At 37.7% G+C, this 16,299-nt stretch overlaps 1 protein-coding gene across 1 annotated transcript in view; it reads left to right on the top strand.

The window, feature by feature from the left end:
• The window catches only part of ANOS1 (anosmin 1), a 134,035-nt gene that overhangs the window by 67,347 nt on the left and 50,389 nt on the right, over positions 1-16,299 (top strand). The window contains exons 3-5 of the mRNA XM_033052325.1: positions 4,946-5,008; positions 8,077-8,299; positions 12,725-12,909. Of these exons, the coding sequence (XP_032908216.1) occupies positions 4,946-5,008; positions 8,077-8,299; positions 12,725-12,909 (471 nt within the window). The remainder of the gene's footprint in view (positions 1-4,945; positions 5,009-8,076; positions 8,300-12,724; positions 12,910-16,299) is intronic.

Raw genomic sequence — 16,299 nt, 5'->3', positions numbered from 1 at the left:
ATGATTCACTCTGCTAATAGGGAGGAGAGGGAAGAGAAAGAAGCAAGAGACTGACTTGGTGTAAAATGGATCTCACAAAATGCTCAGAGGCTTCTTGAGCAGCATATATCAACCTACAAGCTAATATGACACCTACTGGTTCTGCAGTTGAACCTTTCTATTTGGGTTCATAAATTTTTTTCAACCTGAGTAACTGGCTGATTTTTTAGGGCAGCTTTACTTCTAGTAGTTTATTTCAAACAAGATAGATATGTTCAATGGGTGCATGACCTGATGGGGTGTATGAGCACCTGAAATAGCTCATACCTGAAGTGCTGCAATGCCTCATCTGTAGCACGTGGTCACGAGGAAAGGTGCCCACCAGTTGAGTGCAATACCATGAGATACCATGAGCCACTCAATGCAGAGCAGTGCTCTTGTGAAGCCTTTGAATCAGTTGAGCTGTCCAGTGTGGGCTTGGGAGAGCATTGGGAATGATCCACTGGAGAAATGAGATTCACCTACCTGCCTTTGTAGGAATCTTTACTCTTGAAATTCTGCATATCGTCCTATTTGTGTGAGCTTTTAATTTTATGACATGCAGTCACACATACAGTCCCATTTAAACTGGAGATTTAAAAATGTAGAACAGGGCTCTTTAGTAAAGTGTGTCTAACTTCAGTTTCACAACTAAACACTTCTTTCATTTTAATATGCGGAATGTAAGTACAGTAATTTCATGAGTATAAGGCGCACCGGATTATAAGCTGCACTTTTGTTTGCAGTGAGGATCCGCATGCAACTTTCACAAAGTTGCCAGCTAGTAACAGAATCACGGGATCACGGCGTTTACTGGCTCGGCTCGGGGCCGGGTGGGCTCCGGCTCAGCTCGGGGCTGCTGCGGGCTCGCACTTCCGGGTTGGCAAATTTCTGAACTTCATCCATGTATCGGCTGCTCCGGAGTATAAACCGCACTTACGGGTTCGGACCAAAATTTTGGTCAAAAGGGTATGGCTTATACTCGTGAAATTACCCATGTAAATGTTTAGGACATGAATTAACACAGCAGAGACAAATGTATGAATAGGCCTTTGTAACATGAATTGACAAAAAATTATGTACATTCCTCAAATGTGCAGCCAGAGTCCTAGTATTTTTCACCAAACTAGTATGCTATTCATTAGTTTGAACTAGGTGAATGTGCAGCTGTGCATTTTCTGTTCTTCAGACATCTCACAGTCTGATTTTTTGAAACAGGAAGATGTTCTAAAAACATCTTTAGAGCACTAAAGATGTGTAAAAAAACCAGATATCAAAATAGTTATTTCTCTCTTGCTGCTTGTTTCTGTTTTACATTGTGTTTACTGCCACTGTGCCGAGATTGCCAGATTCAAAATCACTTTTCTTGTGGTTACATTGAGTGCAACCTTATATTAAATGGACTCATCACAAAATCATTCTCTCTTGGACTGATGAACACTATATCCTTCTTTGACTCTGGGTAAATTCCTGACCCTGTTCTCTGATAGTGAGCAAATGAATTTTTCAGGTACTTGTTCTCATGCATGGCCGGTTATTGGGAAGTTGTACACTGAAAAGTGTTTTGTTTCTTTTTTTTCTCCCAATCATCTAAGTTCTATTTAATTATGTTCTGTAGGACAGCAAAGCACTTATATTGTATATATATTGTAAACATAAGCCATTGATTTCTGACCTTGCTGTTGGGAGCAATGGGAATTGTGAATGATAATGATAAGAATTATTCCAGCTGTAACATTTACATTGCATTGTTTTTACAACAGTTTGCATATGACTTGGTTTCCACTCTGGTGAAATAAAAAAATATTGTGGATAATCTCTTCTCTGAGAGAATTTTTTTCTCCTGTTTAAATAGTGAAAAATATGTCATTTGCAGACATTTAATTTAAATATTTAAAAAAATATATAGTAATTTAATAAATATTTATTTCAGTACTTAAATAATGTTTTGCAATTCACTAGATTTTGAAAAGTGCTGTGTTGGTGTAATTCTATTCCATTCATATCATAACCATTATTTCCTAAGCAAAAATATTAGGAGACTTATTTTGAAAACCCCCTTTACTAACTAATGTAAATTATGTGCATCATATGCTACTCTCTTGGTTGCTTTATTTATAGATTAAAAATTTGAAAAGATAAATAATTCTCTAACATAGCCCTTACATGCGCATTTTTAAAAAGATGAAATAAAAAATACGACCTGAAATATCTTTAAGCAATGGCAACCCTTTTTCCTTGAATGAAACCATATTTTGCTCTTGTTTCTAATTTAACGCAGTCTAGATATCAGCAGGTCTGTAGAATTATATTATACATAGATTTGTATCTATGAGAGTATGCATATGTACATACACCCTCCCACCTCCCAAATTTTGAGGAATGACAAACACTGGGGTGCTTTCCATTAGCAAATGTTTTGACTTTTGATAGAATTGCTTAGTACTGAATAATAACTCTGCAGCAGTCTGGATGAAGGAAAAAAGCCTCCGACTGGCAGGTTTAAGCACTGGGGTTGATGAAACAAGCTCTTCAGGAGGATTTGAGTTATCAAGGCTGGTGTGGTTGACACCCATCATCTTCTGACGAGTGCCACTGTCCTGTGATGTCCAGTGCTGTGTTTCACATCTCACCTTGCCTCAGCAGTGCAGAGCCCACCAGTGGTGCCAGGACAGGGTGAGTGATGGCTCCAAGGGAGCAGTGGCACCTGCCAAGTGGGCTGCTGGGATGCTCCCTGTGCCACTGCCCTGCTGTGTACCCTGCAGGTATTTTTTATTAGATAGAGTGGAGCCCAAACCAGCTGCCAGCTGCTGCTCTGCCCAGATTCCTCCTTATCCTGAATCAAATCCCCAGGCAGTGGGAGGAATCTCAGGATCTCAGCTCATTTACATTTTAAGTCAAGGACTGACTCAAAGGTGAGACCTGGATCCAAGCTTTCAATGTTTCTAGCTTCCAACTTTAGGGAAACTTCAGAATAGGTTAACCAAGAGGATAAATGCACAGACCTCTCTTTGTTCTCATTCTCATTTTTGCTATTGCAAGGTTAATAAATATCTCTTTAGCAAAACTGTTCCAGATCTTCTATTGGCAACATTTTTACTCTTCAGCCAACATGGTACAATGGTACAGATCCACTAAAGGCAGGCACTTGGCTTCTGCAGCTGCCCTCAGTGCTTTGAGGACTGCTCATACAGCAGGACCAGAGAGGTGTTTTGTGTTTCTGTGAGTGTTTAGGTATGTGTGTCCCCTAATCAGTCTGTCAGAGCCCATGCAGCCCTTATGACTAGGCTAGGTAGGGCTCCATCATCTCTTTTCCTTGACATGTTCCAAGAGCAGCTGGACTGCAGAGTACTGCCCAGCCCTGGTTCATTTTGTCCATCTTCCCTTTGAGGATGCCCATTGTCTCTGCCTGCCCTGAGGCAGGGGGTGCTGGGCACTTGTGAAAGTAGCCTAGGCTGTCCTGAATGACTTTGGAAACAGAGTCACAGCCAGATGAGACATCAGCTGCTGGAGCCCTACCTGCATTGGAGATAAAGACTGGTACCAACACCTTGGACAAACCTGGCAGTCTTGGGAATCACTGACAAAGTCACAAAATAGTCAAAATGTCCCTCATTTTGTCTTTAAACCACTTATACTCAGTAATTTTTGGACTAAATTCATGGAACAGGAGAGCTGTAAAATATGACAATGGAATTGGGCTCAAATGTGGAGTATCTGTACCACAGCAGGAACAATGCTGTGAAATTAATTGCATTTACTGACTTCAGTGACATTTTATAATGTATCCTTCTAATTAATCTATATATAACACATTGTGAATTTTGAAGATCTAGAAACTGAGTCTAAAATACCAAAATATATATATAAAGAAAATGCTTTAAAATGGTATTTTCCTGAAATATGTAGCCTCTGGGAATAATGGTTTCATTACATTTTTAGGCTTTGATGCTAGTACAAAAAATACTTGATTTTTTAAACACTATTGTTTTTTACTACATTGATGATACAGGTGTACTACTGAGGTGCAGCCTATATGAATTCGTGTTTGATTTTAAACAGCATAAATGTATGTTGATACAATCTAGTACTGTGCATAAGAGAAAATTACATAAATATTGCATTGTGTGTCAAAGACCTTTCTTTTTGGTGCATTAAGTATCTTTCCACTGTTACCAGGAGGAGTAGGTATTATTAACTCCCAGCAATGCCAGTATTTTCCTACATTTTATGTCTAACAAAGGAAGAGAAAAGGTTTCTGGATGTGAATCTGAATTTATATTTCAACTGTTGTAAATGCTCTTAACGGTGTGATTTTTCTTTATGCTGTGTGAAGCTTAGCTCTGTATCTCAGCTCTTTGTATAAGCATTGCAGCAGAGGTTGATGGTGAAGTAATGATAATATGATACTTGAAATAAAGTGATTTTGCTATCAGACCAGTGACTATTTATAGGGAAATAGTGTTTTAACCTCTGCTGAGTTTACTCCATAGCTTGATGAAATAGTTTCTCTCTTGTGAAGGCAGTGCGCCTGTCTAATCTCTAGGTTGGTCAGTGAGGAGATTTCACTTTCTGTAGTTTAGAGTTTAGAGTAGTGCTTAGAGTAGACATTGTCTCTGTGATCCAGGAGCATGGTGTTAAATGGTTTTAAGACCTACACCCAGTAAGTCAGAAAGTAGGATGGTGTAATAAACAAGTGACTCGACTGCATTGTACTGTAAGAAATACTGAAAATATTTAATGTAATCTAACCATGACTTCTCATGACCTTGTTCTGACACCATGACTCAATGACACAATTTTATCCCCAGGAGAAGTGGATTATTAACTTCCTGTGGGCCGGAAAACTGGAGACAAAATAAGGTTATCTTGTGGTTGTTTTTTTCATTCTCTTTCTGACACTTCTCTGCCTCCTGATTCTTCCTAGTGCCTGGAGCCCTGCAAAGAGTCCTGGGACCTGAAGAAAAACCATTGCCAAAGCTTCTGTGAGGTAGGTCAGCCCAAGGGCACGCTTTCTCACTTTGTTCTAGCAGTCTCTTTAATTTAAATTATTAGCTTCAAGGAGACAGCTGAAAACCCTTTTTGTAGCATTTGCCTTCATTTGAAAGGATACACATTTAACAATATAGCTATATTAATATTGAGCTTAAAAAGATTTTTTTCTGACTAAATTATTTATCTCGACTTGTACTTTAAAGACTTGATCCAGTGACACTTACATAGCATCTCTCAGAAGATGCTGTTACATCTCTCCTCTAAGATATTATTTCTACCGCTTGCCCTTCTATCTTTTCTGGCCACGTGTAAGAAAGACAGTCTTTGTTTAAAAGATAAAATGTTGCTGTGTGAAAAATCCTGATGCTGGATAGCTAGGACTGATGACTTTTCTGTATGTGAAAGTCAGTCTGATTTATAAAACTAATTTCCTAGGAGTAACTGGATTGAAGTTCAGAAGACTAATATCAAAATATGTAATTATTCAAGAAAAAATATTTTGAAAACCATATTTGAACCATCTACCAGAATAATCTGTGAAGAAGCAAACCTGAATCAGTCAAACTAGAGCGGAGGAGGAGATTTTTTATTGGACTTGAAACATGGCTCTGAGTTGGTAGAAGTGATCTGTTTCAGTTCACAGGTGGTTTTAGTTCAAAATGGAAGTATCAGCTCAATAGAAAGTTGCCTTATTATAAAAAAAAAAAGGTTAAAGTGTATTCAAGTCTATAAAAGTGAGTTATTAGGATGATTTTATTATTTTAGTATAAAAAAACAGAAGTGACCTCACTTGTTATATTGATCTTACTGGTACATTGATTTAACTCTTCTGTCTTTACTGTGGACACTTTTTTTCTGGTATGAGAGAATGTCCTGTGTTTGTTATTTTAAGCATCATGAGGGTGATTAGGAAAAGCTGTACTTTCAACTAAGAAAATTTTAGATGCAGCAATTACTGAATTAGTGATATATGTAGTTACAGCAGAAGACAAAATAAAAGTTTCTCATGAAAACCAAGCCTTGTAAGAGTTTTTAAACTCAGATTATTTGCTACTTTTTTATATACAAAATTCTAGAGTACTGTAAAAAAACAATTTCAGTGGATCTAATTTGTTTTGTTCTTGTATATCACTCTTCACTCAGATGTATGTTTCTAGAGATGGGTGAAAATATGTATAAAATTGGTTTAAAAGGAAAACATTTGTAGAACACTGTTCTATTGTAGTTAAAAACAGTGAGCATCCTTCTTTGATTAGTGTTTTGTGGTTAAAGCTAAATTTAGAACTTCAAAGGCTCATAATGAGGAGCAGCACATTTAGCAGCTAACTGAAAAATGAGCTGTGAAATAGGGTGAGGAGGAGAAGCCTTGAGGACGTATTATGCCTCAGGGAGCTATAACATTTTTAATTAAGTAGCTGCAAATTTGTGATGTTTTAGGATTTGAAATTAGCTTCAAACACAAAAGCCCAGGACCACTTTCCTTTCTCTCAGACTCATGTATACTCCATAGACGTTGATTGAGTTAAAGGAGGCTGTTTTCCTGTGAGAGTGTTTTCAATCTTTTTGCATTTTGTAAAAAACCTGGAAGCAACAATTTAGCTTTGTGTTTCTCAAAGTCCCTGCTTCATGTGTTACTTCTTATCTACCAGTGGAGTGTACTACTGAGTTAAAGGGAACCTTATGTGTGAGGGACAATTTATTGTTTTATTTTGTTTTTGTTTTTTTCCTATACATTTATTTTCCTGCTCATTTAGCTTTTTAACTGGTTAACCATGGCATCAGGTGCATTCCAGCTGGGGGAACAGCAGGAATGCACGTCCAAGAATCACTGGGGTCAGTAGGAGACACAGAGACTTGCTCATTTTTACAGCATTTAGGCTGGTTAAAGCCTGTAACACCCCAATCCATGCCTGAAAGCTTGGTTCAAAATCCTGTATGAAAAGATGAGAAATGTAGGGGTACATTCTTGGGCCACAGTGATTTAAGAGAATAAATAATCTGAGAAACACCTGGGCCTCTGTGATAGCTAAGTCTTCATTTTGCCAGACTTCTGAGAAGAGTAAAAGCAAGAAAGTAAAACATTTGAATATGGAAGAATTTTCAGAAGTTACGTGGCTAGTTGGATATAGAGAGTGGGTTATAACTCCTGTGGAGGCTTAGGAACCCGTAAAATCAGATCAATCAGTGTGGAAGGTTTTTGGTTGCTCTCGTATGGAAGGGCCAGCTACAGACAATGCCAGTTACATGCTACAGCCATTTCCATGTCACACACAGTATTCTCCCAGGGTTGTAGAAGCTATTTTAAACACTGTTTTAAGTGGACCTTGCAAACCTCTGAGTATTACATATGCTGTAAAATGTCTGTGCATTGAAGCATCTTAAATATCTAGGACTAGGTTTCTCAAGTAAGTGGCATTTACTTTGATCTTTAATCAATATATTTCAAGCTTATTTTAATTTGTATTTTCTGCTGACCATTTTATCATAAATGCAGTTCTAATTCCATGAAGAATTATACAATTACTAATATGCTGGCAAGAACATAAATATGCAAAAAATTTTCTCTTAGCCAACTTAGTTCAAACAGTATAATGAAACAAGATTTCCCTTATTTATCTAGAGTGGCATTACATCAGATATTGTGGGGAAAGTGTTGTAAAGTACAGAGGAAAGAATGTGGGATAGTCCAAAAAAACCAGACTGTCTGACCATTGCTTCCCCTTTGTTTTGGGAATGTTTCTAATCTGTCATTGAGCAACTTTATAGCCAGTCAATGTGAGGAAAACAAGGGAAAGCTGGCAGATATAAACAACATTGTTCCATTATATATGGCGGTCTTACTTGAGGGAATTCATCATTCTCTACTTGGAATGCTTTTTTTGAAGTGGCTTAAATATGTAAATATTCAGGAATAGTCTTGCAAAAGATGAAAATCTGAATAATCCTTTAGGAGGTCTTGGAAAATTTATAACATTTTTTTCTTTGATGGGGTTTGGTTGGGTTTTTGGGGGTTTTTTTCATTGTTCCTGTTGAAAGCACACACGTCTTCTGTTTTCCTTTTAGCCTCTTTTCCCCAAGAAGAATTATGAATGCCTAACTAGCTGTGAATTCCTTAAGTACATCCTGTCTGTGAAGCAAGGGGACTGCCCAGCACCTGAGAAGGCCAGTGGTTTTGCAGCTGCCTGTGTTGAAAGCTGTGAAGCTGATATTGAATGTTCTGGAGTGAAGAAATGCTGTTCCAATGGATGTGGTCACACGTGCCAAATTCCAAAAAATCTGTACAAAGGTAGAGGTTATTAATCTGTACTCATACTGGGCTAATAACTTTAGGCCACTGTGAGGTCTCCTAGTAAACCAGGACTTCCATTTGCTGGGAATTTGTATGGATAGGAAGAAAAATGAGAGGTACCTGTAGAGATGTGGCTGCGCAGTGAAACGGTGGAAAATCAGAGAGAAATATTGCTTAAATTTCTGATTTTTTTCCCCCTTGTGAAGCCCATGAGTGGAAATCTGTGGAATGTAAATGTGTGGCTATTACTAGTCATCTTAAGCAGAACAAACTTTGTCAGTTTAGGTGAAATCTCACTTAATTTGATGCGGATGAGAGAGACTGCAGCAGGAAAATATTTAACGATAAACAGTTCAGGTCCTATTAATCAGAAATAACATTTATGTCTACAAACCAAGCAGATGGGATTACCAAGTAGGAGCTGTGAAATAATCTGGTAAAAGAACAGATCAAGACAGAATAGCATAGTGAAAGATTATAATATCTGCACATAGATACATATATAAATTCATTATTTAAATCTAAGGCAATCTTATTCACAAATCTTTAATTTATTTGAGTCCTGAGATTCTGTGAATAAACCTTTCCTTTGACATCTTTTGAAGAGAACCTATAAGCTAAGATTCTTTTTGCCTAGCCAAATTCCAGATTTTAATTAACTGTAATTTTAAAAGTCTTTATACATGGGAATGTTTGAAAAATGTTCTCCTAATGCAGAAAAATAAGCATTTGTGAGAAGAATATTCTTTTTCCACAAGGTTGGTGTTTTTGTATAAGAATCAATTAAAAAATTAAAAAAAAAAAAAATATTATTCACTTATTAATCACATATCATGGGCTCTCTGTTGGGAGCCTAATCAGCAGAACTCTGATTTAAGCTCTGAGCTTAGGTCTGAATCCATGCTTATTTCCATCTGTGGTTGGAAATGTGATAAATTAGGTAAAGAAGATGGTGAATTTATTTTTAAGTTCATTATTTTAACTAAAATGTTAATAAATCTTTTTCAGTGTGAAGTGCAGAAGGGAAACTCTCTTGTTTGCAGGATACTTTAGAGCACCTCCTTTAAAAGTGTAAGGAATTAGTACATGCCACTACATAGTACCTTTCAAAATGGAAGTTATTAAAATGGATCACTTATTTATTTCTTTTCTCTTATTGAGATAAATGACTAGAGTGGTGAAGCCGGCATTCGTGATGTGTATGTAATGATTTACACGATCAAGCTCCATGCCACAGCTGCAAAGCATTCCAGTAAATATAATAACTGGAAAAGGTAAAAACAAGCAAGCAAATAACACAAGATTCAATGCTGCTGGATCTGACACAGCATGTGACAGGATATGATACATTCTGTAACCACACACTGGAAGGTCTCTGTTTGGCCTGATTAAATGGGAGCAGAACTAACCTTCCCTAACATCTTATCACCGATCTGCAGGAGGTGCTGGCTTGTAAGAGCATATATGTCTTGCAGAGGAAGGGCAAGCTGAATACCCTACTGCCTTCTCAGCTGATGAATTCAGCTAATTAGCCTCTTCAACCTGTCTTTCTGCAACAAAAGACAAATAGAAGTGGAGCAGGCTTGCTATTCATTTCCTCCAGGGGTAAATGACCTTCCTGTCACTAAGGAAGAGCAAACTCTGCAAGCATGACTAAGATCTAGTGAATAAGTTCAGTACTTATTTTTATCCTTTTGACAGCACTCACAGCTTGAAAATGAACTCAGATTGAATCTAAGAGTCTGCAGAAGTTTCTACAGTTTTACTGTTGATCAAGTGCTGGAGATTAGTTACAACAGTAGATATAAAATTTCCATCTGATTTTCTGGATTAACAAACTGAATTTGCCTTCTAGTACTGAGTGCTAAAGTCCAATTCTAAAAAAATACTAATGTAAGTACACTGCCACTAAAGACCTATATTGCAAATGTTTTTGAATTAATGTAACAAGTATTTTTTCATCTCTGTTGGAAGTATTACTAATTGGTTATGTAGTCTTGACAAATTTATGTCCTTTAGTAGAGGTATGAAATGTTTCTCTTACTCTTCTATCATTTGCCTCATCCCTCTTCTTTACACTGTCTCAACTAGTGAAGGACTTAAGAAAGTGTCTCTGCAGATCTGTGTAATAAAAGGTAAATTGTGAAGGGAAGATCAGAACATTCAAAGTGTCTGATGGTATGGCAAGATTATAGTAGGATAACTGGGGTCAGGTGGTCACCCACAGTTTAATGACTCTTTTCATGCTTAAAGGAAAATAGTTTTGCATTATAAACATAGTGTACAGTTTTAAAAGTGTCCATTTCTGAGTCCTTGCAGAACCGTGTTTACAATTGTATCGATGCTATGGATGTACCCTTTACAAAGCCCTTTATGGAAACATTTTGAATTCTGGGGGAACCAATGTTTAAGGTACAGGTTTTCATGACTCGCCAATATGCACTTACTTTTCATGGCACAGAGATGCATGTGCTCTTTGAAAGACACCTTTAGAAACATATTTCCTGGACTCTGCTATTGCACACATACTATGATCAATGATTTGAATTCTTTGGTTAAGCACTGCAGACTTTGGACTAATGCAGACTTTGTAGCACTGCAGACTGAGGACTAATTTGTTCCAGCACAAAAAAAAAGGGCTGTCCATTTACACAATCAAAGGCACATTGAAGAGTAATTGGATCTTCACATCTGGATATTAAACTGATGGTGCTGGTTCTACAAAAGTATTTTAAAGAGCACTTGTGCTGTGCTCTCATTGTTTGCGCTGCCGCGCTCCATCTGCACGCGATTCCATAACACCGGAGAGGCTGAGATTCTTGCAATCAAGTGAATCCAACTGCCCCTAATGCAAAGCAGATGGAAGTTTTCTTAAATTGCAGGATTGTTGTGTATCATATCTAAAGAAGCATTTGCAAATGGGGTAATCCAAAGTCATGTTTGCTATGTTAGACTAAGACTTTAGGCTACTGAAGGATATCCAGGGTCTAAACTTCTGTGATAACAAAATTTAGGTACCACATTTTTTTCCAGGTGGATTTTAGGTTTCTTGAAGATCTACAAGATTATTTTCATTTACTTGTAGCTACTTATGTACTCAGATTTGTAAGAACGCCTCTTAAAATACAAAAGTGGTTTGTTCACCACAGAGATCTTATTTGTGGCGTGTTCTCAAGTGACAAAATGCTGCACACTCAAATATAAGTATTCCTAATGTCTGTCTAGAGAAATGCATCTAACACTTGATTTGTTGATTTAATCAAAAATTGCCAAATTTGAAGAGTTGTTTTTTCCTTCAAGCTACTGCAAATGTTTTCAAAACATTGAATATTACAGGCAGTACAACAACAGAAATAGCTGTCCTTTAGTGTCACTGTGTAATGAGAAATTATAGTAATATTTTAGAAATATATTTTTTTCTCTGAAATGCAACAATTTGATAGTACACATTAGATAGAACATATCTATTCCAAGTTATCTTGGAGTTACCTTTCCTAGCTCTTTAGGGAAGAGAGGAGAGTGACACATTGTGCAGTGCAGGTGCAGCATGTGAGTCAATAAGCTCATGCAGCCACGGAGAAGCAAACAGCTTTCTTAAGTACATCAGACTAATGTAAGGTATATGAAATAATCACACTTCACTGGTCTGCACTGCTAAGAGCTTAGACACAATCTGTGCCCAGTTTTAGGCTTGGCTCTGGAGAAGGGCAGTTGGGCAACTGGAGAGTTTCCAGAGGCAACTGCAAGAGTGAGCAGAGATATGGGAACACCGATTTTAAAGGGAAATAGAGTGCACTGTGGTTATCAGACTGAAGCAGAAAACATTCAGAAACATGATAACAGTCTTGTGCTACATGAAGAGCTTCTCCACAGATAAAAGAAAGAATCTGTTCCCCATAATCCACGAACATCTTGGACTAGTATTGAGTTTATGATGCAGCTGAGGAGACTAAATGAGGCAGTCAGAAAGATTTCTTCTGGAAGGGATAAAGAAGTAGTGAAACATACTACATGTGATGCAATGGAAATTTTGTTATTAGATGCATTTAAAGATAAATTGGGTGAAAAACTGAACAACAGGTATAGCTGATTCTGCTTGGGATCAAAGGGATCTTTCTCCCAGTTGTATTGGGCAAATGTTTTCTGTAAAGTCAGTTTTAGCTTACAACTTTCATGTCTTGCAGCTTTTTAATGAAATAAAGAAATAATTTTGAAGATTTTTTAAAAACAAATTTTAATGTTAGCAGAGATGAGTTAGCTAGGAGCCCTTCTGAAACTTCCATGCTTCCTGCCTCTTTGGCCTTTTCTCTGACAAGCAATCTTTTTGTTTTTTAATTATTTTTTATACAGCTTCATCTACAAATGTCTTAATCATATCTTGTGAATTACTCATATGTTTTTATCTGTGTGTTCCTACTACAGGTGTTCCACTGAAACCCCGGAAAGAATTAAAATTCATAGAACATCAGTCTGGAGACCTGGAGGTGAAGTGGTCTTCAAAATTCAATATTTCCATTGAGCCTGTGATCTATGTTGTTCAGAGGAGGTGGAATCAAGGAATCCATCCAAGTGAGGATGATGCTACGAACTGGCAAACTGTGGCACAGGTCAGTTCTTCGTTAGCAATATGGATCCAGTCCCAGAATGTCACAAGTCTTTTGAAAAATGTAGAATTAGAGACCAGAATCCATTCAGAGAAGCACACTAGAGACTTCTGAGTTTAGTGGGATTCATTGCACTGTGTCCATGGTGCAAGCATGGCTTGAGTTTTGTCGAAAGTTAAAAAAATCCAACTGTTGAAAGAGCTATTTATCTTAAAAAAAAAAAAAAAAAGGTAGAAGAAGAAAAAAAGAGTGGAAAAAAGAGACTAAGGCCTTTATTCTTTGTAAAGTTGTTTTTCTCAGGTGTGACCCTCCCAATTCAGAAAAGTCTATGATGTCATGCTCTTATCACTCAGTGCAATCCAGGCTGAAAATGTAAGATTCATGAGCAAATGTTTCTTAATGAGAAGCAGCCAACAGAGCATAAATTTTCACTTAGTTCCTTCCCAGTTTCAATCTGGTTTTTACCATGCTGACAGTCCACCTGGATGGCAGAGTTCCAATCGTTTATCTTACTGCTTCACCCTCATCCCTGCTGACAAGAAAAGTAAAAGACTGATTTTGAAAAGATCTGCAAAATATCATTATAGCTAAGAAAAAAAAAAAGGGAAGAGAGAGTAAGTAGAACCATCCACAAAATAGATGAAGAGATTTGGATTCTGTGACAATTTGTGTTCATTCTCAATTCAGATTGTGTAGGAAAATGCTATCTTGCAATACTATCAAGCTTGTGAGACTGAACACTCAGAAGTGAATTTCTTAGCTTCAGTGTGGTGCTAGAGGGAGCTGTCACTATGTTGTAGTCTTGCTCAGAAAAAGCCCCCTGCAGCAGACCCTGATAGGAAACCTTGCCTGTGCAAGCCCAAGGGAGCATGTCCAAAACTGATCAAGTCACAGTGACCTGTGGTCTCTCAACTGAGGTGCAGGTCTTGAACTTGCATTCTCCATCCCAGGAAACAACCTCTGGTCTTTGTTACAAGGAAAATACCAAGTAGCAAAAATGTGCCAGATCTGAATTATTGCTCACTGTTACTGTACCAGGTGTATGTGCTAGACTGCAGAAGCTGAGCTGTTGTGGCTGCAGAGTGAGCACGGTGCTGTGCTGTTCTCACCTCAGGAACAGAACTCCTGCACATTTCTGGGAACGTGCTCTTGTAGCTCCACAGTGGCTGAACATACATGAACCCCTGCCTGGCAGTGGAGCTGCAGGAGAGTATTTCAGAAACATGTTCCTGTGCAAGAGCAAGAGTAAGAAGCCTGACAGCTGCCTTTCCTGGGGTCTGGTGAATGTGGGCAGAAGGGGCTGAATTAATCACTGTGGCAGGAGAAGCCTCCTCACACTGACATCTTTCTGACAACTTCACTGTCCCTTCTGCATCACAGGAGACAGGAATTTGATTGTGTGATGGACCCCACTGGGAATGTCAGTTCAAAGCATGCTTCAGGATGCCTGACTGGCTTTGTGAACTGCGTATACCTTATGGGACGTGCAGGCTGGGCACCCTTGAGGGGTGCTAGCAATCAGAATTTCTGTCTTTATAGAGTAGTGTACCTCCATGGTGTTTGTAGTTTGAGACATCCCACCAGGCAATCAAATTTGTTTGGCTGAATGCGATAGAATTTATTTTGCAATATCAGCAACAAGGATGGATATCCAGTTTGACTAAAGTGATTGTGTGCAGAGCCTCCAGGCTTTTCTTGTCTGTTTAACTGAGACTTTTTTCTTGTATGATTCCAAAACATTGAGGTATGAGCCCTTAATTATAGCAAAGACTGGGAAGAGCTCAGCCTTTTAGCTGAGAATTCCTAGAGCATCTCAGTCCAAGGGAGATGATTCTGGCTCTTGTTTTACTCTGCAACTTAAGGTAGAGACCATGTGACGAGCAATCAAAGATCAAATTTCTCTTTGCTTACCCCCATATGTAGCATAATTATACAAAGTTATGGTTTGCGTCTTCTTATAAGAAATTTCATAGAGTTCATCAGAGTTACTCATCTAATATTTTATTTTTGTTGTCTGTTATTGGGTTATAATTTTCAGTAACTTTTAGGTGTTTAAATTTCAAAAGAACCTCTCTGTTTTCTATTGCCCTTAGAGGAGCTAATTTTAATTTGCAAGTAATTTCTCATGTTTCACACAAATTTTTACTTTGTACTTTTACTTTGAAACAATAATTTTTAAAAAGTTGTTTATTTTATTGTGCTACGTTTGTTGTGTCATCTTTATGTTTTCTTTTTAAGGAAAAAGACTCAAATCTATTAGCATATTATTTTGCTCTCCAATAATATAAAGCAAGCAAATATATTGAAAACAATTCTAGTTATTTTTTTCACTTCCCGAGGAAGGGATTTCCATTGGTTAATGTAAAAACTGTGGTAACTAAGATGCTAGTTGGCCAAGCTGGCTATGATGAAGAGTGTCTTAAGTGTTATGTGAAGATTCCTACAGTACTGTAACTTAAGATTTAGCCAACTGAGCAGGAACAGCTGCATTACATTATAGAAATACTGTGTGTCTTTTGAACAAACTTCCCATTCCATTTGGTACTAGTTCTCTCTAAAAATAGTAGTATTACTGTTTACATTGGAAATTCAGGTATTTAATCATATTACTATAATATAATAAAGTTAATTAAAATATGCCAGTTGTTTTCAGACAGAACATGTCTGTGTTGTGTGAATGGATGTTGTGTACACACACACACACACACACATGTATCACATATGGGCAGACAGTAATGAAGTACGTTTATTAGTCTAGTCCATTAGTAAAACAAATAAAAGACAGTGTTTACTGATAGCTTGATTGTGACAGACCTTAGTGCTTCACTTTGCAATCGTCTAAACTCTGTAGACAAAAATAAAGCTTCTGAAACAAAGTTCTGATTCTGAGGATGACAAGAAAGTTCTCAGCCTGTAAGAGTGAGAAATACCTGCAGGAGCTAACCATCAGTCCTGCACACTAAAGGTTTCTTCCTCCATCTCCCAGGAGGAGCTTGCTTTGGTAAGCAGTCTTAGAGGGATTGCATTCACATGAAATAGGGCAGGTCTGCTGTCCTTTGACAGAGTAGTGAATACAACACTCAGAATTTCTTTTGTATCAGAGGAAATATAAACTCAGCTTTTCTGATACCCTGGATGGTATCTCTTCACTCTCTGAAATGCAAATTCTTTTATCACTGTGTTGTGTCCAAAGGTGTAGAGCTGTGAACACAGCAGGGTAAGGCTGTACTCTCCTATTTCTATTAAACCTTTGTGCTACAGAGAGGAGTCCAGGATTCATAGTGGGGAAAAATCAGGAATGAGCACAGTGAAACAGTCCATTGATTGCTCTAATCCTTCGACAGAGGAGATTCCTCTGTACAAGTCTTTGCTGTGAAGACTATTTTGCACCAA

Source organism: Catharus ustulatus, chromosome 2 (genome assembly GCF_009819885.2).
Source record: "Catharus ustulatus isolate bCatUst1 chromosome 2, bCatUst1.pri.v2, whole genome shotgun sequence".
In the NCBI taxonomy this organism is placed as follows: Eukaryota; Metazoa; Chordata; class Aves; order Passeriformes; family Turdidae; genus Catharus; species Catharus ustulatus.
The sequence above is the reverse complement of the archived record's forward strand: the minus strand, read 5'-3'. Positions and strand labels throughout refer to the sequence as shown.